The sequence below is a fragment of the Hyperoodon ampullatus genome (assembly GCF_949752795.1).
Source record: "Hyperoodon ampullatus genome assembly, chromosome: 11".
Classification (NCBI taxonomy): Eukaryota; Metazoa; Chordata; class Mammalia; order Artiodactyla; family Ziphiidae; genus Hyperoodon; species Hyperoodon ampullatus.
In genome coordinates, this window is record NC_136924.1 from 20596349 (window position 1) to 20622724 (window position 26376).

At 36.7% G+C, this 26376-nt stretch overlaps 1 protein-coding gene across 1 annotated transcript in view; it reads right to left on the bottom strand.

Moving 5' to 3' along the window:
• Positions 1-24046, bottom strand: part of CDK17 (cyclin dependent kinase 17) — a gene marked incomplete at its 3' end in the record, with an annotated part of 44470 nt that extends 20424 nt beyond the window's left edge. The window contains exons 1-4 of the mRNA XM_079715969.1: positions 23914-24046; positions 13827-13991; positions 9294-9427; positions 7707-7832 (exon numbers count right to left, since the gene is read on the bottom strand). Coding sequence (XP_079572095.1) covers positions 7707-7832; positions 9294-9427; positions 13827-13991; positions 23914-24031 — 543 coding nt within the window. The 5' untranslated portion in view covers positions 24032-24046. The remainder of the gene's footprint in view (positions 1-7706; positions 7833-9293; positions 9428-13826; positions 13992-23913) is intronic.
• Between the last annotated feature and the right edge of the window lie 2330 nt (positions 24047-26376).

Genomic DNA, 26376 nt, shown 5'->3' on the forward strand with positions numbered 1-26376 from the left:
TAACACAACATTGTAAAGCAACTATACTCCAATAAAAATTAATTAGAAAAAATTCTGCTATGAAAACGTTTTGTCCTATTTTAAGACCCTGAGATTTTAAGATACCCCAGGCATTTTAAGATACTAAAGAATTTTATAAAAGGTAACTACATGATTTTCTTTTTAACAAAACTGCAAAATAAATAATTTTCCTACATATTCTCCTTCACCAATCTTTGTGTTCCCTAGGAAGGCCTGAAAAAAACAAAATACTATTTATTTCAGGTTTTCCCACCAAAATATAATAAAAAAGACAACTGCAAGTCACACTCTATTATGAGTCAGGAAATGGCTAACACAGAAGAAGCAATATAAATCTAAATCAGTCCCCTCCATCCCCAAAAAAGGGGTTTAAAAGTGAGTTCTTAAAACCATTGCTTTTAAACCTTGAGACTGTTTGCCTACTTTCTATGGAGTCAATAAATGAGATAGACGGAATACTCAAATATGTAATGGAAACCCAGTATTTAAAAACTAAAAACAAACAGAACAAAAAACCCTAACACAAAAGATTTAGGAAAAAAAGAAAAAACAAAGTGATAAAAATTATTGAGAGAAAAAAGTTAAACAGAGGAGAAGAATAAGAATTTTCTTAAACTGCTTTCTAGTAACCCTTTGTAGACAGTGCAAAAGGCAATAATAATCTAAAAATTCACTTCTCACTTTAGAGTGATACTAATGCCGTTAAAGAAATAGCCAGTGAAAGGAATGATGTTCTTTTATATATAACCTCAGCTCTCAAAGGTGTATAAATAAGACTGGATCATTAAATACTATGTTTTAGTCAAATTCTGGAGGTTCAAATACACAATTTTTTCTGGAGGTGTTGAATAAAATAAAAATGATACTTGACAATTTGACTTAACATCTCTCACCACTTGGAACAAAAGGATAAACTGCCCCCACCTGAATGGCCAGAAGTAGCAGAGGCCTCTCAAAGGAACTGTTTCTATCCTTTTGTTACAAGGATATGTATCAATTTAAAAGCCATGCAGGGACTTCCCTGGTGGTGCAGTGGTTAAGAATCCGCCTGCCAATGCAGGGGACACAGGTTCGAGCCCTGGTCCGGGAAGATCCCACATGCTGCAGAGCAACTAAGCCTGTGCACCACAACTACTGAGGCTGCGCTCTACTGAGCCCTCGTGCCACAACTACTGAAGCCTGCATGCCTAGAGCCTGTGCTCCACAATGAGAAGCCACCGCAATAAAAAGCACACATACCGCAACAAAGAATAGCCCCCAGCTCACCACAACTAGAGAAAGCCCGTGTGCAGCAACAAAGACCCAACACAGCCAAAAATAAATTAATTAAATAAATAAATTAAAAATAAAATAAAATAAAAGCCATGAGGAAAACTGCATATCTAATAGCACTTAATTCAATTTTGGTAAACTAATGAAAACTGTGGTCACAGGCAGTATTATTGAATGACTGAAAAATTGCTTCTTTCTGTACTCTTAAAGACTTTTTTCTATATATGGTATTTAAAAAAATTTTAATTAAAAAAGTGAGATTTTGGAACCATCATGCGCCATCCACCCACGTACTATCTTATATATGACACAGATATTACGTCCTTGCTTTCTATTATCAATAATTATACAGAATAATAAGGTAAAACTACACTAGATAACACCTGCTAAATACAAATGGAGTTTTTTATTTTAATATGGAAAATGTGGCAAACAGCCCACCATCTGGTGCATGAGAACCTGATTCTGAATAACCTTTTGACTTTGCTTTTTTTTTGGCGGTACACGGGCCTCTCACTGTTGTGGCCTCTCCCATTGCGGAGCACAGGCTCCAGATGTGCAGGCTCAGTAGCCATGGCTCACAGGCCCAGCCGCTCCGTGGCACGTGGGATCTTCCCGGACCGGGGCACGAACCCGTGTCCCCTGCATCGGCAGGCAGACTCTCAACCACTGCGCCACCAGGGAAGCCCTGCATGTTTTTATAGTCTATTTACATATTATCTTAACACTTAAAAAAAGGCTAATTACCAAGGTCACACAAACTATGATAGAATGTGTTTATTTTCTTATAGCTATCTCTAGAATTCAGGTGATTAAATTCACAAACATGGAACTATTCTGCCATGAATTTTAAGTCTCATATCACATTTCTTTATGAAGGAAAAAAGAACTATATTTAAAGAATAAATGGAAACTAGTATGAACAGAATAATAAACGTCCCCCCCAAAAATATAATAAAAATGTTGTCATCTGTAACAATAAGAAGCACATAGAAAAATATAACTACGAGCTAGGAACTTTTTTTTTTTTTTTTGGCTACGTTGCGTGGCTTGTGGGATCTTAGTTCCCTGACCAGGAATTGAACCTGTGCCCTCAGCAGTGAAAGCACAGAGTCCTAACCACTGGACCACCAGGGAATTCCTGGGAACTTTTTCTTATCAGGAGTTGGGAAATTTTCTTATTCATTCTTTTACCTTAAGTGAATGAATACTAGCATGCCTTTAAAAGATCAAGTACACTTTGGTCCAATGGTGACTATGACAAAAATGCTGAGATTTGCTTTAAAGAGTGTATAAATGAACTATAAATTCAAGATTATAAAGATAAAAATGTTGTAGAGATTTACTGTATCATATAAAGTATATAAGGAATAAACTGTAAGAGATGCATCAAAAATTAACATTACAAAGAGTCACTCTTCAAAGAATGAAACTTAGTGAGATCATTAAAATATGCTGAAAGTCTGCTTTTTAAAAAGAAGGTAAATACTGGAATTATCTGCCACAACCCAATTCAGAGTAAGTGTACCCACTTCACAACATTTTAATGATTCCCAACCTTTAGGATTTAATAATTACATCCAAATATTACTTACTGAACCTTTATATGGAATTTCTAGAAAATTTTGCTTGCATTTTTATCTGCTGAACATGACAAGATTAACAATAGATATAATGACTAGCTTGTTGACATGCTCTCCTACGGAAATTATTCAGTGGACAGAGGACAAAGCTCATTTATTCAATATTTACCAAGCACAATGCTAGGTACTGGGGATATAGTGAAGAAGACAGATATGATTCCTGCTTTCATAAGTTCACAATCTAGACTGAGTTCCATCCTAGATTACTTTAGAATATTTTTAAAGTCTCATAAAAACAAATAACAGCTAAAGGAATGGAACAGTAAGCTCTGTATTTTAATACAACATAAACATTTCCTTAATTCTGCTTTCCAAACAAAGATAATTTTTTTCTCATACTTCATTGCTCTAAGAGAATACTTGGCTTTTTGGAAAACCAAGCAAATTCCTGTTCAATCAGTTCTTGTACCATAAGCACATGAAAATTAAACAAAAATATAATTTATAATAGCCAGATTCCTATAATTCAGGGTAACTTGTAAGTAGCATTGAGTATTACGGGGTATTCCTTGATTATTTTGGCTCTGGCAATATAATCACTCTATCAAAGTTATAAAGATGTATTAACATGCTGGCAATGCAGTTCTAATTGAGCTTCAAAACAACTGAAATACGTGCAGAAGTTCTATAGATGCCATTCTAAAAGTGAATGTGTATATAAGAAACACTGGGGGCAAAGGGAGATTTTTCAAACATCCATTTCCCTCCTTGTGAGATTCACCGAGTTACTGTTACCGACAGAAATGTGTTCTTAGATATGTGGGGGGCAGAAAAGAGACTGAGAATCTCTATTCTACTTGATCATTCGTCTTACAAAAATGTGCTGTCATCATCATCATGATACTACCTTAACCCTGTCCATAATACGCCAAAGGTAAATTAAGTTGTGGGTGGACCTTTGAACCTCACTTCCACACCACATAATATACTTCTTATTTCTGAGAGACATCAGGACTTGATACCCTATTTACTCACTTGTCCTTAGAAACAAGGACTACATATGATATATATTGGTAAAGTCATGAATGAGGAATCCAAAACTCATTGTTTAGGAAGAGGCAGATTCTTAAAATGTGTATAACTTAAACTTCAATAAAATGAGACAAACTTTCATGGATAGACTTAGTCTACTAAAGCTGCACTTAACACTCTTACAAAACTTCCACGGGGCATGCCATCATTGTAAGTGCAATAATGCTCTAACAAATCACTATCTGCCTATGGGCTTTCCCATTAGTCTAATGTTTAACTCAGTATGTTAAGAGTTAGAATATTCCATTTCTTATCAACTATAAATGAATATTAAATAACACTTCACCAATCTAATAACCAATATCTTTAATATGAGATAGAATGACTAAATGTAATGTGGTGTTCTGGATGGGATCCTGGGGAAAAAAGATATTAGTGGAAAACTAGGGAAATTTGAACAAAGTATGGAGTTTAGTTCATAGTAATGTACCAATATTGGTTTCCTTAGTTGTGAAAAATGTACTAAAGTAATATAAAATGTTAATAACAGGGGTAACTGAGTATGTGGTATATGGGAACTCTCTATATGATCTTTTAAATTTTTCTGTAAATGTATAACTACTCTAAAATAAAAAAACTTATTTAAATAAAAAGTCAATAGAAAGGATTCAGCAAGAGAGGGAGACTGACTATACGTGAGTGTATAGGAATAACAAATATTCTAAGCATCTTGAGGAGATGGGATAGGAAGGACAATTCCTCAATATTAAAGAAAAGAAAGAGGAGAATTAGTGTAATTCAGAAAATGAGACGGTTTCTGGTTAGTGGCTTCTCTCTTCTTTGTCATGTAGTGGGAGAGGTCATCTGCTTAGAGAGGGGAAGAATTAACCAGAGAAATAAAATACAATAGGGCAGCCAAGCGATACTGAGAATCCAACTGAGGCTGATGATTATAAATTCATAGAAGAACCAATCAGCCCTATTGTATATCTTTCTCTACCAGAAATGAACTCTCTGACTGGTTTCTTATTTCCTACTCAAACAAAGGATTTATGTTATTTTTACTACCCTACTTATAATACACTGCTATTAAAAACAAAAAACAAAGTTTTATCCTTTTAGAAAGACAAAATTTTATATTTTGTCCTGAAAAATGGTTTTTTTTTTAGATAAAGAGTATATCATCCATGGAAACATGAGCTCTAACAAATGTGAAGAATATTTTTCTTTTCCCATCTCCTTTCCATGCATTCTCTAATCCTTCCCCTTCACATATAAACCTAGGGTACTCAAGAATAATTTTCTAATATACTTCAAAGAAACCATGGCTTTAGTAAGGTAGATAGATAATGAAAAGGATGAATCAGTAGAAACCAAAACAGAGCTGGCATGATTAATCTGAAATCTATAAGCCATTTCAGATCAAAAAGCAAGGGAGGTAGATAGGAACACTCAACACAATAAAAACTCCAGTCACGTAACATTCATTAGAGGGCACTGTTTTCCTTAATTTCATGTACACTGAAAAAGACAGGTCTTAGATGATAGCTTCGGTGATTAAACCATACCTTTAGTCCCAATCTGAAATATTTACTAACTCCAAAACTTAAGTACCGATCTTTAATAAAAATTGATAACCAAAGAAAACTTGCAAGCTGATAATTAAATGACAAAGTTATTTGAATAAAAATGTCTTAAGCAGTGATGCAAAACTATGATGATCATAAACCTACACCAAAGTAAAGTTGGTATTACACTTTAACCTTGTTGTATAATGGTGAATGTCAAATAACTACCCATCCTTCTAGAGCCAGCTTAAGCACTATCACCTCTGTAAGGCTGTGATGTGCAGACATTTTACTTGCTGTCTCTTTAATTGTCGCATAGCACTTTATATATACTTCTACTATAGAACTAAAGTCATCCAAAACAGATCCTCACATACACAATCATCTCAATTTATGTCAAAGGTGACACTGCAATGGGGAAAGCTATCCTTTCAATAAGCAGTTGCTGGGTCAATTGCTACAGACTGGGAGAAGGTATTTGCGAGACATGTAACTGACAAAGGTCCTTTATACAAAATGTATAAAGAATTCCTAACAAACCAATAAGAAAAAGGCAGAAAGTCCAAGAGTAAACAGATAACAGACTTGAACACTTAATTCAAAGAAGAGGATATCTAAATGGCCAATAAATATTAGAAAGGTGTTCAGCTTAAGGCATCAGGAAAATGAAAAATAAAACCACAATGAGATAGCACTATACACTCACCAGAAAAGTTAAAAAAAATTTTTTTTAAAAAAGAAGAAACAGTATCAGAAAATCGAATGGAGAGGGGCTTCCCTGGTGGTGCAGTGGTTAAGAATCCGCCTGCCAATGCAGGGGACACGGGTTCAATTCCTGGTCCGGGAAGATCTCACATGCCTAAGCCGGTGCACCGAGCCTGTGCTCTAGAGCCCTCGAGCCACAACTACTGAGCCCACGTGCCACAACTACTGAGGCCCGCGTGCCTAGAGCCCATGCTCCGCAACAAGAGAAGCCACCGCAATGAGAAGCCCGTGCACTGCAACGAACAGTAGCCCCCACTCGCTGCAACTAGGGAAAGCCTGTGCACAGCAACAAAGACCCAACGTAGCCAAAAATGAATATATAAATAAATATATTAAAAAAATACTGCATGGAGAGCAACTAGAACTCTCATATACTGGTGATGGGAGTGTAAAATGGTATAATCACTTCAGAAACTATTTTGACAATACCTAGAAGAGCTGAATATATGCATACAATCTGATCCAACAATTCCACTCCTAGATATGCAACCAACAGAAATGCTTACATGTTAACTAAAACACATGAACAGGAATAGTGATAGAAGCAATATTTGATCATAGCCAAAACTAAAAACTCAAATATAAACGTCCATCAACAGAAGACTGGATAAAATATAGCATACTCACACAATGGAATACCATGCAACAAAAAGAACAAATTAATTACATAACCACATGCAATAACCTAAATGAAAAACAAGCACAACACTGAACAAAAGAAGTCAATCACAAAAGGATACACATTGTGTACATACATAATAGATACATAATAGGTATGCTATTTATTGTATACTATATATATAAACTTGTATAAATACACATTTTTATATATTTGAATAAAATGTATTTTAATAATTTGTATATTCATAATTATATAAAGTTCAAAAGTTTAAGAATAATCAGAAAAAGAATATTAAATGCATTTTTAAAATAAATAAGAATGTATATGTAAATGAGAATAAAGAAGTCTCATATAGAAACATATAGATAAAACTAATCTTTGGCATTAGAAGGCAGGGATAATGGCTAAAGTTAAGGAAGTGAGGGGAGAAAGTGAACAAAGAAGGGGCAGGACAGGTTTTCTGGGATTTTTGGAATTTCATTTATCTGGGTACTTGTTACACAGGTATGTTAACTTTACAAAAATTCATGGAGCTATACAATTATGGTTTATGTACTTTTCTGTATATCTAGTATATAGTAATAAATACTTATATATCTAGTACATATTCTGTACATCTAGCATGTATCAGTAAAATTTACCAAAAAATAAAATATACCTTAAATTCTATTCCAATATAATATCTTTAAACCCTTAAGAAGGGAAAATGACAAAATCCAGAAAGCAACATAATAAACTTTAGTTATTCAACAATTAAATATAAAAATTAATATAAAATGTTTATATCCAGAAAATTAAACAACTAGATCTGATGGTGCAGGTATAATAGACTTAAAAACTTACTAAGGAAGCTCTCCGAGACCTTCGGCTCATTGGTTGATCAAATGGTGGACTGTTTATCTGCAACTTTTCAAGATATCCATCAGGTATTCTGATATCTGCAGGCAGTGATAACCGCTTATTTAAATCCTTTAAAAAAGTAGGAAAAAAAGATATTTGTAGGTAACCACAAACAGAAAAGACAGGGCATTTTACTTTTGGATTCATGGGCTCTAATATATTATTTCTTAGTGATTAATAACTATAAAGTTTTATTGCAATTGTAAAGTTACCTACATTGATTATACATAATATACTGAATGCCAATGTATTTATTTACTATCAGCAAAAGTATACAATATAGTTTAACAGAAATGGTATTCCACAACCCAGTTATTTCTGAGTCCCTTCACTGATAAATTCAACATGGAAATCATTTTAACATTATTATACCATAGTAAGAATAGGCAAAGTCTACCACAAAATGCGATTGGTTTAAATAACCAAGTGGATATTGTATGATTTTGCATGCAACACAATGAGACAGTTGAAATATTTTATTATTGCTATGCCAATGGAAAGAAGTAAGTAAAAGGCATTTCTATTTCACTGTATTATGTGAACTGGGAGAAACATAAAAAGAGATTTTGCCTATATTATCACACCAAGAAACATAAATCCTTTAAAAATAAATCCCTACTGTTCAAAATAGAAACCAAACCATGAAACAAAATTGAGATGTATAGGAACTGTATACATATTATTGAGAGATATATGGCTTAAGTATAGATTTATATATTGTTCTCAGATGATAAGAGAAATAAAATGATGATAATCCTCCCATATTGGTTTTATATTTTTACGTAGCCCTAAACAAATCACAGTCATTATTCTTGGAACGAAACAAAATGTTTACAATTTATCTAGAAGAATAAATAGAAAATATCCAGAAACATTCTCAAATAAGTATATACGTGGGGGTGCGTGGGTGTTAAGAAAGAAGTCTTCCCAGATACTAAATTATACAATAAAAAAACCATAGGGGATTCCCTGGTGGCGCAGTGGTTGAGAGTCCGCCTGCCAATGCAGGGGACACGGGTTCGTGCCCTAGTCCGGGAGGATCCCACATACTGCGGAGCGGCTGGGCCCGTGAGCCATGGCTGCTGAGCCTGTGCGTCGGGAGCCTGTGCTCTGCAACGGGAGAGGCCACAACAGTGAGAGGCCCACGTACCAAAAAAAAAAAAAAAAAAAAATTTTCTACAAAGAAGACTTTCCTAATGTATCATCCTGGATTTCTGAAACGTCTGAAAATCCACATATCCCTTACAGAGACCCTACATAGTATTTTGCAGAATGTTTAAGTATAATTAATGTATACTTGTCTTAATAGTAGATAATTAGAAAAAAATAATATTCACAGACTAGTTTTTGCTAATGCAAAGAAACAACTTTCTTACAGGTGTCACTGCCCTAATCAACATTTTCAAAAAGGCATTTATTCTGCTTGACATACATATATATATATGTATATATATATATATACACACACACATATATATATGCATATTTATACACACAAACACAGGCATATTTGTATTTTTAAAATGGTACCTCCATTGAGATCCGTCTATGTATACGATTTCTAAGACAAACACCCGTAGGTGACTGGACTTCATCAGATGATGTCCCAGAAGCTTGGTCACTCTCACCATCTGATCCCATTTTTAGATTTTCATGAACAATATCTGTATCAGAAAATGAAACATTATTTATCTTAGAAGAGATGTATTAAATTCTACTATATCACTTAATTTATTATCACCACAGGTAAGATGTAGACAGCGAACACATAAAAATCACAGCATAAGAAGTCTTTTACATTCTGGGTACCATAGGTGTGCAGTTAATAAAAACTGCACACTTAGAACAAATGTCCTAAAGCAGTAGTATAAATCCTTTTATGCTCTCAGATTATGAAAAGTTATTTTAAAAAACTAACATTCAAGTTATTACCAAGAGTAGAATATTAAAATTAGAGACCGAAAATAACACTTGAGGATTATTTTAGTCAATTCTCTTATTTTCCAGATCTGGAAACTGACACCTTGAAAGGCTAAATGACTTTCAAAGGTCACAGAGCTTAAAAGGCAGACCTAAAATAGAAACCTGGTCTTTTATTTAGTTTAGTATTCTTTCCATGAAATAATGGGCTATTGGGTCTATAGCCAAATAAACTGGTTCTTTGAATATTCTTTTTAAAAACTGTTTTACAGCTGCTAATGCAGCTTCCCACCTCCCTGTGTTAAAAAACAACAATTCAAAAAGTATTCACTGAGTATCTACTTTGTATCATAACTACAAAACAAGTACCACAAAATCTACTGGGGGCCAAAACATATTTCACTTACAATACAAGGTGGATTACGATATTTTTTAAATAGGGATAAAAGATAAATGGGGGACTTCCCTGGTGGCGCAGTGGTTGAGAGTCCGCCTGCTGATGCAGGGGACACAGGTTCGTGCCCCGGTGCGGGAAGATCCCACATGCCGCGGAGCGGCTGGGCCCTTGAGCCATGGCCGCTGAGCCTGTGCGTCCGGAGCCTGTGCTCCGCAACAGGAGAGGCCACAACAGTGACAGGCCACATAACGCAAAAAAAAGAAAAAGAAAAAGAAAAAAAGATAAATGGGAGTAGAGGAGAGGGAGATTAATTCCATTTGGGAATATTAAAAACAAACTTGTATACTTCTGTATCTGCTCATAAATTTGCATTGGTCAATCATCCTCTAGTTCATCTACAGGAGCCCACCAGGAACAAATGCTAGATCTCAAACACATCTCTTGCCACCGGTCCTCTCCACAGAATTATTCACTCCCCCAAAAGTATCATGTTGTTTCACACTGCAGTGCTTTAACAAGCTTTTTTTTTTCTTATCTGTAAGAGATGCCTTTCTTCATTTTATCAATTTGGTGAACCCATTCTTCAAAACTATGCACATATGTCATCAGCACTCAGTGAAGTCTTTTCTACTCTCAGACACAGATGACTACTGTACCCACACCTAGCACACCTACTGCACTGAAGAGCATTTTTTGGTTCATGTTGTTTTATACCAAGTTATGAGATCCTTGGGGGAAGAATTTGGCTTATTCACTTTTCTATTCCTAGAACCGAACAAAGTTCATGATACTTAGTAGGTGGCTCAACAAATATTCTACTGAATTAAATATTAACTAAGAAGAATCAAAGAATGGACTAAACAACTGGACCTTTTCTTTCAAATGAAATGTAATATGAAATATCAACATGTAAAATAAATAAAAATAGTATTTCATAATTATAAATTTGAGCTTTTAGTTAACATTTACTTATACAAATATAAGAACTGTCTAAATTAACAAAAAAATTGAACTCCAGGGTCTCATCAAATCAGTCTTAGAATTCATACATTTCTGTATTTTGTCTTGGTAACACATTATTGAGAAAATTCTTTTTCACACTGATAAGCAGCTGCAAATAGTAATAATGGTTTTTAATAAACCAATATGTAATTTAAGAATATACTTCAATCGGGCTTCCTTGGTGGCATAGTGGTTGAGAGTCCGCCTGCCGATGCAGGGGACGCGGGTTTGTGCCCCGGTCCAGGAAGGTCCCACATGCTGCGGAGCGGCTGGGCCCATGAGCCATGGCCGCTGAGCCTGCGCATCCGGAGCCTGTACTCCGCAACGGGAGAGGCCACAACAGTGAGAGGCCCGCGTACCGCAAAAAAAAAAAAAAAAAAAAAAAAAAAAGAATATACTTCAATAACACAGAGATTTCTGGAGAAACTTTATCCCATCTGAACAAAATATTAACATGGCAGTGAAAGTCAATGTATTTATCGGGTGACTGATTCCTAATCCAATGGTATTTAATACATCCGAGGCCAAGCATTCTTTACTGCCACACTTTTAAAATGTTAAAGATAATTTAACCATGCCTTCCACTTCCAGCCAAATTTAAAAATCCTCCTTCCTCAAGGAAATGTTGAATAAAAATATACTTTAAAATGTATAGCTAAGTTTGCATGAATATATGTTTAATACCTAGGAAGCAAAGACAAAGAGAGAACTGAATGTTCAAAGTTGTTATGCAAAAATTGACTCTGTCAGTTTCTTGGGATGGGCTTCTTATCTTGGTAAGAATGTGCTTGGATTTAGCAGCCACACTGAGATAAAAGATGAAGCTTCGGGTGTCCCACCTACAAATGAGAGCTCCTTTAGAAAGGCACGAGACTCTCAAAGAGCTACATCTTCAGTAAAAGGCAGACTTGAAAAGAAATCTCCTCTTCTGCATGAGGACTACAAAGGAGCATATTAATCTCAGACTATGAATAAACACTTGAGTAGCATCTGACTCAACCAAGAAACAGCTCATGTCATTACTGAGCAAGTATAGTTCCGACATGAATACCAGTTGGTATTTTCATTTCCATCAACAAGACAAAAGTGAAATGATGGAGGCTTACGTCAATACTTTACTCATTTGTCACTGGTATGAGCAACTTCTTTTCTGAATCAGGTAATAGTTTTTGAGTAACTGAAGAATATTTACTTCCCAAATGGCTCAATTTTTGTGTAATTCACAATGTAACAGCTACAGACAGGCAACACACTTTTAAATTTAATCTGCATTACTAACATTTTCAACGTCACTTTCTTAAGTTTAGACCAAGGATCAGTATATGTGACCTGTTTTTGTATGGCCCTGAGTTAAAAATGGTTTTGGCATCTTTAAAGAATTATTTTAAAAAGAAGATTATGCAACAGACCATATATGGCCCTCAAAACCTCAAAAATTTTTACTGCCTGGCCCTTTACAGAAAAAATTTGCCAACCCCTAGTCTAGACAATCAAGAGAACAATAAATTAAGCCCTGATTTGAAGTGTTTTCCAACTTCTGTGGGGTAAGTACTCTGTTCATGGCCAACCTCAAGCTACCCACATGGCATCACTGAACATGCAGTTGGGAAATGGGCACACCATGACACAGTGACTATCCAGATGTAATAGAAATAAATAACCCCCAAAGCATAGACAACAGTAAAGTGTAGTAAAATAATTAGGAAATAATGACTTTTGAGTATTCATTACCTTTGTTTTTAGTTTACTTAATTGTACGTGTATATAATTTAAATTTTAATAATGGCTATGTTTAACAATCAGCTTGCAAAATTTCTGAAAATTTTAACCATCTCTCATGAACCAGTGTAAGCCACAGACAAAACCCCCCTGTAGATAATAAGCTCATCCTCCTAAAATTAACAAAACACATGAGAAAATAATCTACTATGGCTAGAGTAAGCAGATAAAACAAGAAGCAGAATAAAACCCTCAGGAACTTCAGTAAATATAATTATGTCATAAGACTATAAAATAATTATACTTAAAATTATTTAAAAAACAAAACATGATAAATAAATAAGAAACCATCAAAAAAGACCAGAGAGGGCCTCCCTGGTGGCGCAGTGGTTGAGAGTCCGCCTGCCGATGCAGGGGATACGGGTTCGTGCCCCGGTCTGGGAGGATCCCATATGCCGCGGAGCGGCTGGGCCCGTGAGCCATGGCTTCTGAGCCTGCGCATCCGGAGCCTGTGCTCCGCAACGGGAGAGGCCACAACAGTGAGAGGCCCGCATACCACAAAAAAAAAAAAAAAAAAAAAAAAAAGACCAGAGAAATAAACAGAAACTTGCAGATATATATTTTTCCTAGATATTTAAAATGACACAGTGATGTAAGAATAACTCAGGTAATCATCATATATACTAATTATTACACTAAGCTATCAAATGGTGATAATCTGGAGTTACTAAGTATGACCCTAAATTAAGCACCATCTCAAACTGCTATTCATCTTGAAATCCTGCATCCACCTCTTAAGGGCTTTGTTTTCTTCCTGGTGGACAGATTTTCAAATATTACTCCTCTGTAGTGTCAGCACTACTGCCTCTCTAGGCCCTTCCATCTTTCTACTCTCCCTCTTACTCTCAACTTGATTTTTACCTTACAAAAAAAACTAGATAATAAAGGCTGGCTGACTTGCATACAACTAAGACCTAGCTATGGACATAAGCTACAGTCAGAAAAATTTTAAAATAACAAATTACCTAATCTGCTTCCATTTCTGGGCATTGCCATGAAGGAGCCAAGGCTTCCTCCAATAACGCTATGTGGTCTCCGCAATGGAGGCTTCTTGAAGGACCCTGTGTACTGGTGGAGGAAGGAATGCATACTGTGAGAGGTTGGAGGTCTGCCATTCTTCACGATAGGCTCTGTGGTTCAGAATATCCGAAAATCATTCCATCCAGGATCACATGAGAAGGATTGAGAAAGCAAGAGAGAAAACAAAACAAAGATTATGATAGAGATCGTTACATTTAACCTCATTTCTTTGGCTATGTATATAAAGTACTAGAATTAAAATAATTTCTATGAAAAAATACAGAAAATTCTTCACTATTTGGAATTGATCTAGTAACTTAGTTACAGATTTTAATATAGTCAAAATTGGTTAGCAATCACAAAATTACTAATATAGTCCAAAGATTTTTGATCTGTTTAATACATCTCAAGATTGTTTCCATAATTCTACGTTTACTGACTGCCTCATATAGGCTTTATGATTAGGTATGCTGTAGAATATAAAAGACATGGTCCTGGCCTGAAATAACTTATATCCCTACTTGCTAGACATTCAAAAAAGTATGTCAAGTTAGTAAATAAAACAGAAGTACTTAAGTACAGATCAATATAGAAGTTCTGAAATTTATTTCCCCAAATTTGGAATTGTTTACTATAAAGAGTTTTTTTTAAAAAATCATAGGCCTATAACCATGCAGAAACATTACAAAAATACTTAAAAATTATTTAATTCTAAATGGGGGAAATCCTGTTTTGTAATGTTTATAGGGAATCTCATGACGCCTTTCCACCTCCAAAGAGCTTTGATAACTGTTAAGGACATGAAGTCTTCTGTGACACACAATCAGTCTTTTGTATTAGAATTATGTTTTTACTGGTAGTAGTCAGGAATTCTAAAAGGAAGTGGGCTTCTCTGAGTATCTTCTCCTCTAACATGCAGCAGGTGGCTCTTCTTTTGTAGCTGATAATCAGGAGTAAGGATTATTTCCTGATGAGGAGATTCCTCTACATGTAAAGGTTTATCAGACACAGAGAACAACTGGCAGGACCGGGTGGTTCAGATCCACAGAACAAGAAAGACCATGGTGGGCTTCCCTGGTGGCGCAGTGGTTGAGAGTCCGCCTGCCGATGCAGGGGACACGGGTTCGCGTCCCGGTCCGGGAAGATCCCACATGCCACGGAGCGGCTGGGCCCGTGAGCCATGGCTGCTGAGCCTGCGCGTCCGGAGCCTGTGCTCCGCAACGGGAGAGGCCACAACAGTGAGAGGCCCGCATACCGAAAAAAAAAAAAAAAAAAAAGACCATGGCATGGGCCTATGAAAAATGAGCCAAGAAGGCCACTGGGCTTGTGCCTCAACTAATAATGGCTGCCTAAAAGGAGGAGAGAGAAGGAGGATGGGGCAAAAGAGCCCTCAAGGATCACACAAGGCCTAGGTCATCTACTCTGGGTGGAACACCAGACTGGAGGTAGGGGAAATGCATAACTAGTAAAGCAGAACATCAGTCCATGTCCCATGCCTGTACATTCCTTGGCAGTAGCTAGCTGATCAAAGATTTGGGGATCTTAACCTAAGCCTAGCAAAACAAACAATGATTTAACAATGAATGGGGAGAGGGTATCTGTCATAAACATATAAATTAGTTACAAACACTCGGGGACACAGGCTAGAACTATAAGAAACATCCCTTTCTAGGTTATAATATTTCATATCTGGAATCATAATATATAAATATTCTGCCTAGAGACATTTGTTTTAGTTGCTCTCTGAAGTTATCCTGGGAAACATAGCTTTATAGTACTGGGGAATATTGGAAAAAAACAAAACAAAACAAAAAACAGAGATCATAAATACATTCAATTATTCAGGGGATATTTATTGTGTGCTTACCATTTGACAAGCACTCTTCCAGGCCCTGGGCATGAAGAGGTAAATAAAACAAACAAGGTACTACTCTTTGAAACTATAATATCTATTGAAGGGGAAAAAAGAAACTAATAAATAAGAAAAATATCAGATAATGACAGGTAATATGCAAAAGATTAAAAGAGAGATGTAGTAGAAAATAAATGAGTGGTTATTTTACACTGGAATATTGAAAAAGTTCTCTCTGTAGAGGTATTTTCAAAAGAATTATAAATGCAAGAAAGAGCCAGTCATAGGAAGATGGGTGAGTGGTGGGTTAGAAGATATTCCAAAGGGAAAAGCTACCGCAGAAGTCAGCACGTGGCAAAGAGTTTGACTTACTAGAGCAATGGTCCTCAAACTTTAGCATGTTTCAGCATCACCTTCAAAGACTTGTTAAAACACAAGATTTCTGGGTCCCACCCCCAGACCTCCTGATTCAGTAAGTCAGGCATGGAATCCAAAAATTTGCATCTCTAACAAATTCCCAGGTGATGCTGATGTTACTCGTCCAGGGGTCACACTTTGAGAACCACTGCATCACAGAAACAGAAAGAAAGCAAGTGTAGCTATAGTAATAATTGTGGGGGGAACAGTGTTATTAAGATCAGAGAGAGAAGCAGATTTATATGTCACCACAGAAGTCTAAATTTCACTCTGAGATTGGAAGCAGTTATGGTAGCTCTGAAGTAGGAGGTAATATGATCTGATTCATGTTTTAAAAATATCACTGAGGGGTCAGGGATAGTGGGAGGTAAGGAGGCAGGAACGACTTATAAAGGGGTAGCATGCGAGGGGTCTCTTTGTGGCAACTGAGTAGCTCTTTATCCTGACTGCACTGGTGGTTACATGAATCCACACATGTGATAAAATGACATAGAATTATATTCACGCTTTATTCCAATGTTAATTTCCTACATTTGACAATGTTCTATAGTCACAGAAGGTGTAACCAAAAGGGCGGGGGATACTGAGAGAAGGGCAACCTCTCTGTACTATCTCTGCAACTTCCTCTGAATCTATTAATTATCAAAAATTAAAAAAATTTTAAACATCACTCTGGTTGCTGCTGGAGAACAGATGATAGGAAAACAACAGAAGGGAAACAGGAGGAGGAGACTATTGTATAGTACTGGAAGCAACAAATAATGGTGGCCTGGACTAGGATGAAGAGAAGCAGGCAGATTTAGGATATACTACACAAAGGCAGAACCAGAAGGCCAGCAGACATGGCTGCAAAATTACTTTCATACATACTCTCCACACCCCACCGCAGCTTTTAGTGATAACCTACATTAAAAATATTTATCCAGGGCTTCCCTGGTGGTGCAGTGGTTGAGAATCTGCCTGCTAATGTAGGGGACACGGGTTCGAGCCCTGGTCTGGGAAGATCCCACATGCCACGAAGCAACTAAGCCCGTGAGCCACGGCTACTAAGCCTGCGCATCTGGAGCCTGTGCTCCGCAACAAGAGAGGCCGCGATAGTGAGAGGCCTGCGCACTGCGATGAAGAGTGGCCCCCACTTGCCACAACTAGAGAAAGCCCTTGCACAGAAATGAAGACCCAACACAGCCCCAAATAAATAAATTAATTTAAAAAAAAAATTTATCCAAAGAAAAATTTTAAATCTCCAATAGAGCCACTGTTAAAAATATATGAAATACAGTATGTGAAAGGACAATTGGAATCATGTGTCAAGTATGCAAATGATTATCATTAACAGTGAGTTTTTTTAAGTTATTTATGTAGTAAATATATAGGAAACTACAACAGTAGAGGAGGGAAGAAAGGGTGAAAGAGAAAATAATCAAGGATAATTCCTGGATTCCTAGCTTTAAGGTTCCCTCACTTTAGGTTAAATGAGGGAAGTTGGAGTAGAAGCTGATTTGGGGCGGAAGGAAATCAAGATTTGTGGTTTGGTCATATGTATTAAATTTAAGGTTCTTATTAGACATCCATGTGGAGAAGCCAAGTAAGCATTTCGATATGAATCTAAAGATCCAGAAAAAAAATCCTGACTAGAGAGACAAATTTCGGTGTAGTCAGCATTACATAGTAGCTGAAGTCATAGGACTAGATGAGGTCAAATATTCACACATTTCAAGATTATGACAGCAATTAACTGGACAGTTCAGTAAGATAATAATACTCTGTATTTTAAAAAGAAGTGGAAACCTTTAAGGCATTATGCTAAATGAAATAAGTCAGACACAAGAGGACAAATAGACAAAGGAGAATAGTGGTTACCAGGTCCTGAGGGGAGAGGAGAATGGGGAATTACTGTTTTGTTTTTTTATAATTTTTATTTTATATTGGAATATAATTGATTTACAATGTTGTGTTAGTTTTAGGTGTACAGCACAGTGATTCAATTACACATATACATGTATCCATTGTTTTTCAGATTCTTTTCCCATATAGGTTATTACAGACTACTGATCTGTTTTCTTTCTTTTTTTAAAAATAATTAATTAATTAATTTTTGGCTGCATTGGGTCTTCGTTGCTGCGCGCAGGCTTTCTCTAGTTGTGGCGAGCGGGGGCTACTCTTGGTTGCAGTGCAAGGGCTTCTCATGGAGGTGGCTTCTCTTGTCGCAGAGTACGGGCTCTGGGCTCACGGGCTCTAGAGAGCAGGCTCAGTAGTTGTGGCACGCTGGCTCAAGTAGTTGTAGCCCACGGGCTTAGTTGCTCTGCAGCATGTAGGATCTTCCCAGACGAGAGTTCGAGCCTGTGTCCCCTGCATTGGCAGGTGGATCCTCAACCACTGCGCCACCAGGGAAGTCCGGAATTACTGTTTAATGCATACAGTGTTTCAGCCTGGGCTGATGAAAAAGTTCTAGATATGGTTAGTGGTGGTGGCTGCACAACAATGTGAATGTATGTAATAACACTAAAACTGTATGCTTCAAAATGGTTAAAATAGTAAATTACAGGTTATATGTATTTTACCACAATATATTTTAAAAAGTAATGGAAATCTATATGAAAACCTGCACTAGATCTTCCCTATTCTATAAAGTAATTAGTTCCAAGTAAGGATTTCAATGATTTTTTTAATATCATAACATGGCAATCATTAGATTCCACTAAGAAATTTATTTGGCATCGTATTTATTTGGATAGTCTTATTATGTGAACTACTATGATCAGGAGAACGAATTTCTTAGCCAACACCTCGTAGCCTTAACTCACTCCCTGGTTCCTAATCCTGCTCTTGTAAGCTCTCTTATTAACCCGATCCTATTCCAGACCCTACATACATCCAATGAAGTCTGTGCTTTCAGCCTCATCCTCTCACAGACCTTGTGCTATTTGGAGGAGTTAGCACTACTTAAAACACCCTATGTCATGCACTATTGTCAAAAACTGTCACTGCTACCATGTAGTGTAGCGGTCCCCAACCTTCTTGGCACCAGGGACCACTTCCGTGGAAGACAATTTTTCCACAGATGGGGGTGGGGTGGGGTGGGGGATGGTTCCGGCGGTAACACGAGCCATGGGGAGTGATGGGGAGTGGCAGATGAAGCTTTGCTCACTTGCCCGCCGCTCACCTCCTGCTGCGTGGCCCGGTGGGGGGGGTTGGGGACCCCGATGTATCAGATTACCAGGAGAAAGGGAGAAACCTGGAAATAAGACAAGGTCTCACAACATCCATAAAACTAGTCTTGTTAATTCTGAACAACACGATAAACTGTCCCAGTGCACAGACTGAGGAATAGGGACAAGAAACTGAATATCTGGAAAACTGGACCATTTCAATCTTTGCCTTTTGCGTTTTTTTTTTTGTTCTTGTTATTGCTGCATTTGGAAGCCTCAAATAGTTTACGTATAATAAAACACTACTTTTGCCTTTCTATAAGTGTGATCTATTCTCTTCATCATAATTAAATTGTCACCTGTCCTCATCAAATCAATAATTTCAATACACTTCACATTACAGAGTAAGGCTAACTACTTAAAGACAACATCATGAAATATAACTTTCTGTATGTCTAAAATCATAATAAGACTTTTAGCAAGCAAATCAAGAATCTATGAGAAAAAGGTATTTTTCAGATGAACTGTTTTTACTGAGATGAAATTCACTAACATAAAATTAATCACTTTATTTGGTAGATGTACAATGTTGTACAACCATCACTTCTATTTAGTTCCGAAGTATTTTCATCACTACCAAAGGAGACCCTGTATCTACTACGCAGTCACTCCGCATTCCCCCCCTCTCCTGAGTCCCTGGCAACCACTCAGCTGCTTTTATGTCTCTGGATTTACCTATTCTGGATATTTCATATAAACGGAATCATAGAATATGTGACCGTTGGGGTCTGGCTTCTTTCAGTTTTCAAGATTCATCCATATTGTAGCATGTATCAGTGCTTCATTCCATTTTATGGTTGAATAATATTCCATTCCCGGAATATGTCACATTTTGTTTATACATTCATCTGTTGATGGACATTTGAGTTGTTTCCACCTTTTGGCTACTGTAAATAGTGCTGCTATAAATATAAACATTCATGTGCAAGATTCTGTTTGAATACTTGTTTCAATTATTTGGATATATTCCTAGGAATGGAACTACTGGGTTATATGGTAATTCTATTTTTAACTTCTGAGGAACTGAGATGAATTAATGTTTGACAGGTTTTTTTTCTTTTAGATGAAATATTCAGTGCCTTCTCAGTTACTAAAAAAAAAAAAAATCTGATGTGCTCAGAATTCTCTTTCCTTGAAAGTACTTTAGAAAAAAATGTTTCTTATACTTCAGTTTGTAAATTTTAGTGCAAAAATTTCATTTTATAATTAGGAAAAGCTGTACTGAGTTAAGGCCAGTATGCTTAAATCAACCAAGTTTGCACAAATTTTCAACCTAATTTTAACACACTAAATATAAATTCAAGATTCCTCTTTCCCTGGGTTCAATCCACCGATCAATCTGTAAACACACTAGCTTATCTAGAAAGGTACTCTAATGCGAACTATAATTATATTATACATTTATAACTGAGTTAAAGCCTTCACAGTATGACTCATAATTATCAAAATAGAGATAATAGCTCAAATTCTCTTTGGATGGAGGTAGAACATGTATGAGTGACAGTGTATGTACATTTTGATATACCTGTATCATATGCATTATTATTTTTCCAAGATTTTTATAGTATTAACCCCATTTATGTGTACTTTCTCATTTGATTTGTCCTAGAATATGCATGAGAGACATCTGCCTGTATATAATGCAAGAATAAGAGGATTCTGCTCATACAAGTGACTGAACAAAAGACAGATCAAAATTGGTTTAGTTTATTTAAGAAAGTTATAAACTATATTCTTCCTCCTTAAGCCAGCACTGCCACTATACAGTTGTTAGACAAATATCACTTGCTTTATAAACTGGTTATAGCGTATGTGAGAAGATCTTTTAAAAAGTATAGTCTACCTCTTCTCATTCATTAAACCATATTCAGACACAGACTGTGTGTGTTACCGATCTTAGGAGCTTTTTACCTTTAAGATAAACTCCATAAAGAAAGAAAATGTTGGAACCAGCTATCAGGTACTGAAAAATAACCAAAAAGGTAAAGAATCTTTGTGAAAGCTGTCCCATGTGCTGTTGTTATACATAGGAAATAAGAAATAGCAGATATAACTCAGAGATAGCCTATGCTACCAGCAATCTCTGCAACCCAAGAGGAATCAATGTCTATTATGACATCTTCAAGTATTATTTGAAATAATGTGAAAACCTTAAAGAGGAAACTCAGTAGAGTTTCTATTTTCTCTTCTTTACTAATTGTTAATGTTACTATTAGAATAAAAGTAAATTTTTTTTTTTTTTTTTTTTTTTTTTTTGCGGTACGCGGGCCTCTCACTGTTGTGGCCTCTCCCATTGCGGAGCACAGGCTCCGGACGCGCAGGCTCAGCGGCCATGGCTCACGGGCCCAGCCGCTCCGCGGCATGTGGGATCCTCCCAGACCGGGACACGAACCCGTGTCCCCTGCATTGGCAGGCGGACTCTCAACCACTGCGCCACCAGGGAAGCCCAGAATAAAAGTAAATTTTAAACTATGTTCTACTTGAAAAAAATTTTCAATGTTTCACCATTCATTATAAATTAAGCATGTTTTAAGACAATTAATACTAAAATATTCCAGGAAATATGCTATGAATCTAAAATATTAATTAGCTCTCCAAAAAGTATGTACATTTTCTTTGACTCACACTCTTTTTTTTTTTTAAAGAGGTTTGTCTTGTAGTCAAATTCCCATCCAGAATGTGTTCCCAGAAAGCATCCATTAAGATGTATTCTGTGCTTACTTTACTCCTGAATATCACTGGCAAATAGCTAGCAAGACTCGTGGATCATAAGAATGAATAGACAGGGTTTAATTAATAACAAGAAATCAAAGGGGATCTGAGAGAGAATTAAGGATTTTTCTCCTGGCAAGAGGAATAAAAGTAAGACATTATAATATCAGCTTTGAGATTTGATCCAAATGTAAAATATTTCCCTCCTAAAGTAAATTATATCCAAATCATTATTTTAAATTTTCTATCAAACTCATCTATGTTTCCCCTTCTATATTATGAGCCAGATAACCTTGAGTAAAATAATGACCCTTCTGAGGAAGAGATAAATTGAAGGTTGGGTAGGATAAATTACTTACCCAGAATCATGTAACTAAGAAGTGTGTAAGTGTATCCCAAATTCCAATCCATGACTTTTTTAAAAAATTAATTAATTAATTTATTTTATTTTTGGCTGCGTTGGGTCTTTGTTGCTGCACACGGGCTTTCTCTAGTTGCAGTGAGCGGGGTCTGCTCTTCATTGCAGTACGCGGGCTTCTCATTACAGTGGCTTCTCTTGCTGTGGAACATGGGCTCTAGGCGTGTGGGCTTCAGTAGTTGTGGCACGCGGGCTCAGTAGTTGTGGCTCACGGGCTCTAGAGCGCAGGCTCAGTAGTTGTGGCACATGGGCATAGCTGCTCCGTGGCATGTGGGATCTTCCCGGACCAGGGCTCGAACCCATGTCCCCTGCATTGGCAGGCGGATTGTTAACCACTGCGCCACCAGGGAAGTCCCAATCCATGACTTTTAACTTAAAGTCCAGAGCACTTTCCATTATACCTTTCCCTCTCTCACAAGGACAGTTACATTTCATCCCGAGGGGGTGAGGGTATTCATGTTTTCACCCACTGCCACAAACCTCTAACAGAAGAACTTCAGGCAGAGGCAAGGAAGGGAATCTGCACATTATGACACACTGGCAGCCATTCCTGTAAGCTCCTTCCTGGTTATTACTATGACATCTCTAGAGCTATTTCAGTTTTGAATATGTAGGCTTGTTCTACAGATTTCATCAGGATTTTGCATTTTAATACATTCAATTTAACAAGCTTTTTATTTTATATCAATACGTGTGTACTAACTACTTTACACCGTAAAAAGAACTGTCAAACTTGTGAAACATTATATGCCTATCTACTATAAGTGCTTTCAATACCATGGATAGATTCTTTGGTCAATATAAAGTAAGAAAATAGTATGATTCACTCATATGATAAATGTTGTCATCTATGTGGATAGTCAATATATGCATATATAATGTTATAAACCTATGATGAAATTTAAAACAGGAATTTCACAAACTTTTTTTTTTTTTGGCCACACCGCATGGCTTGTAGGACCTTAATTCCCTGACCAGTGATCGAACCCAGGCCCTCGGCAGTGAAAGCACAGAGTCTTAATCACTGGACCACCATGGAATTCCCAGGAATTTCACAAACTTACTATGCACTTTTAAGCTGTATTAACTTTGGTTATAAGAATAACAAAAATATTTAAATGTTAATTTAAAAACAGCCACTTAACTAGGATAATACTATACAAAGTATTCTTATTTAAGAACTAATGAAAAATGGAAAGATAAACAGGATAGAGAATTCATCAGGGTTAGAGACCAGCTATAGTAACACTGTTGGAGTAAGAATAGAACATTCCAGTAAACAAGCAAAAGTTATTGAACTAGGGAAGGAGGCAGAGAAATAAACAGAAGGAACCTACTAGGGACTAATCAGGAAAGCAAATTTACACTCGATTTATCATGTAATTCAAGTCTCTCCTCCCCTTCCCTACCCCCTAAATATTTACCATTATCTTTGCTGCTGTTTTCTTCAATAGTCATTTGTTCAGCCAATTCAGACAACGATTCATCAATAGTCTGGCTTCCTCGAAGCGTGAGGGATAGCCTTCTCTTAAATTTTTTCATCCTATCAACTGAATGTCACTTGAAAAATCCTGAAAGAAGAGAACACAATGAACATAAGATTAAAGCTATGAATATCTTACAGCTCCAGAAAAATGCTGTTCTCAGTTTACTGGGAATCTTCAAAATAAGAATAAAATGAGGAATTCTCACGTCCATCAAACATCACAAAATCCAACCCTTCCTTAAAAAGATCCACTCACTTGAATTAATGCCATATTCATATAGCATCATAAGAGCAAGAATTCTACAAAACTAAAGACTGAGATTTTAAGCATCACAACTAAACTTAGAAGGATTACAAATCTTCCTAAAATGAGCTTTGTAAAAACCAATTTAGTGAAAATATACTATTTTGATGTGTAGGTTCCATTATTATAAATATCAATCATCATATTGGAACCAGTCAGTGATATCTTTAGATATAACTGAGGGGATAAGACAGGTGAAAGAGGTGGGCTAGGGAGAGAATAAAGAATGATGCTTGACAATTCATTAAACAGCTCCAACAGATTTTCTTTTTTAACTACTTATTTAGCCAATATATTGGGGGTTTGTTCCTCCCCCACCCTGGTCAGCTGTCAGGAGTCTCCTCCTTATAACAATGCCAAATTTTAGAAGGAAAAAATGAAAGTCAAATTAACAGGTTTCAAATGCCTACTCCATACTAGACACTTTCATGTCTCTGAATTCATTTAGTCTTCCTAATTCTAAAGAGCATACTATACTATCCCATTTTCACAAATAAGTAAACAGGCTCAAAGAAGTTGCCTGACAGAAGGCAAACGAACAATTATCGATAGAACTGAGATTTAAAACTAAGATTACCATTTACCTTTTCCCCCACATTTTAACATCTCTGAAATCAGGATGTACCACAATTACAGTTAAGTCCCCTATATATGAATGAGTTCCATTCCAAGAGCATGTTCATAAGTCCAATTTGTTCATAAGTCCAACAAAGTTAGCCTAGGTACTCAACTAACACACGCAGCTATATAGTACTGTACTGTAATAGGTTTATAATACTTTTCACACAAATAGTACACAAAAACAAACACAAAAAATAAAGAAAACATTTTTAATCTTACAGTACAGTACCTTGAAAAGTACAGTAGTACAACAGTTGGCATACAGGGGCTGGCATCGAGTGAACAGGCAATAAGAGTTACTGACTGGAGGAGGGAGAGGAGGTGGGAACTGGCAGAGCTGAAGGACCATCTGCAATAGGAGATGGAGGGCAAGCTGCACTTTCACTCACGCCTGATGTTGACGGAACACGTGTTCGCATCTTTGAAAGTTCGCAACTTGAAGGTTTGTATGTAGGGGACTTATTGTAATAGGATGTCAATCATAACTGACAGCTTTCTTTTGCCCTAGTAGTACATACACTAATGGTACAATTCATAGTGGAGTAGGGTCTTGGATATGATCAAACAAGGTATTTGCTGCCAAAACCAACTCCTCAATTATTTACCTGTAACTTCTTTCCTAATTTACAGTCTTAATTGTGGTGAGCTAGTTTACCAGATTACCAGTGTATTGTAACCATTACCCCAACTAAGAGCTTCTTCTAACTCCCCTATGCTAAAATACCTGTTTTACCATCCAGCTCTGGATATCTATCTTCAATCTGTAAGTATTTTGCCTATTTTCTCATCCTAGGGCTCTATTCCAAGTAGCTGAGTGTGCTGAACAAGTGAACTCTACATAAGATATTTTTAATGAATAATTTTTGTTTGCTCAAAGGCTCGGGGGAGGGTACTGAATACAAATTTATAAGTGATAATATTATGTTGTTTTTTTTTTTGCAGTATGCGGGCCTCTCACTGTTGTGGCCTCTCCCGTTGCGGAGCACAGGCTCCGGACGCGCAGGCTCAGCAGCCATGGCTCACGGGCCCAGCCGCTCCGCGGCATGTGGGATCCTCCCGGACTGGGGCACGAACCCGCGTCCCCTGCATCGGCAGGTGGACTCTCAACCACTGCGCCACCAGGGAAGCCCGATAATATTATGTTTTACCAACTCTGTTTTACATAGTTAAAGACAAATCAATGTTGCTGAATATTTTCTACTAACTAACCTTCCAGCTGACCTCTTTTCAGCTGTGCCTGAACTGCAGTTAAACCGATCTACTGGGTTCTAAATTTTAGTTATTGTATTTTCAATCCTAGAATTCCTATTTGATCTCTTTCTATAGATTCAAGTTCTCCACTGAAATTCTTCACCTTGCCATCTATTTTCATGACTAGGTTATAGTATTTTAAAGTTCTTATCTATAACTCCAGAATTATACAACCTATGAATAACCTGCATAACCTGTTTCTACTGCTGGTTTTTCTCTGTTGGT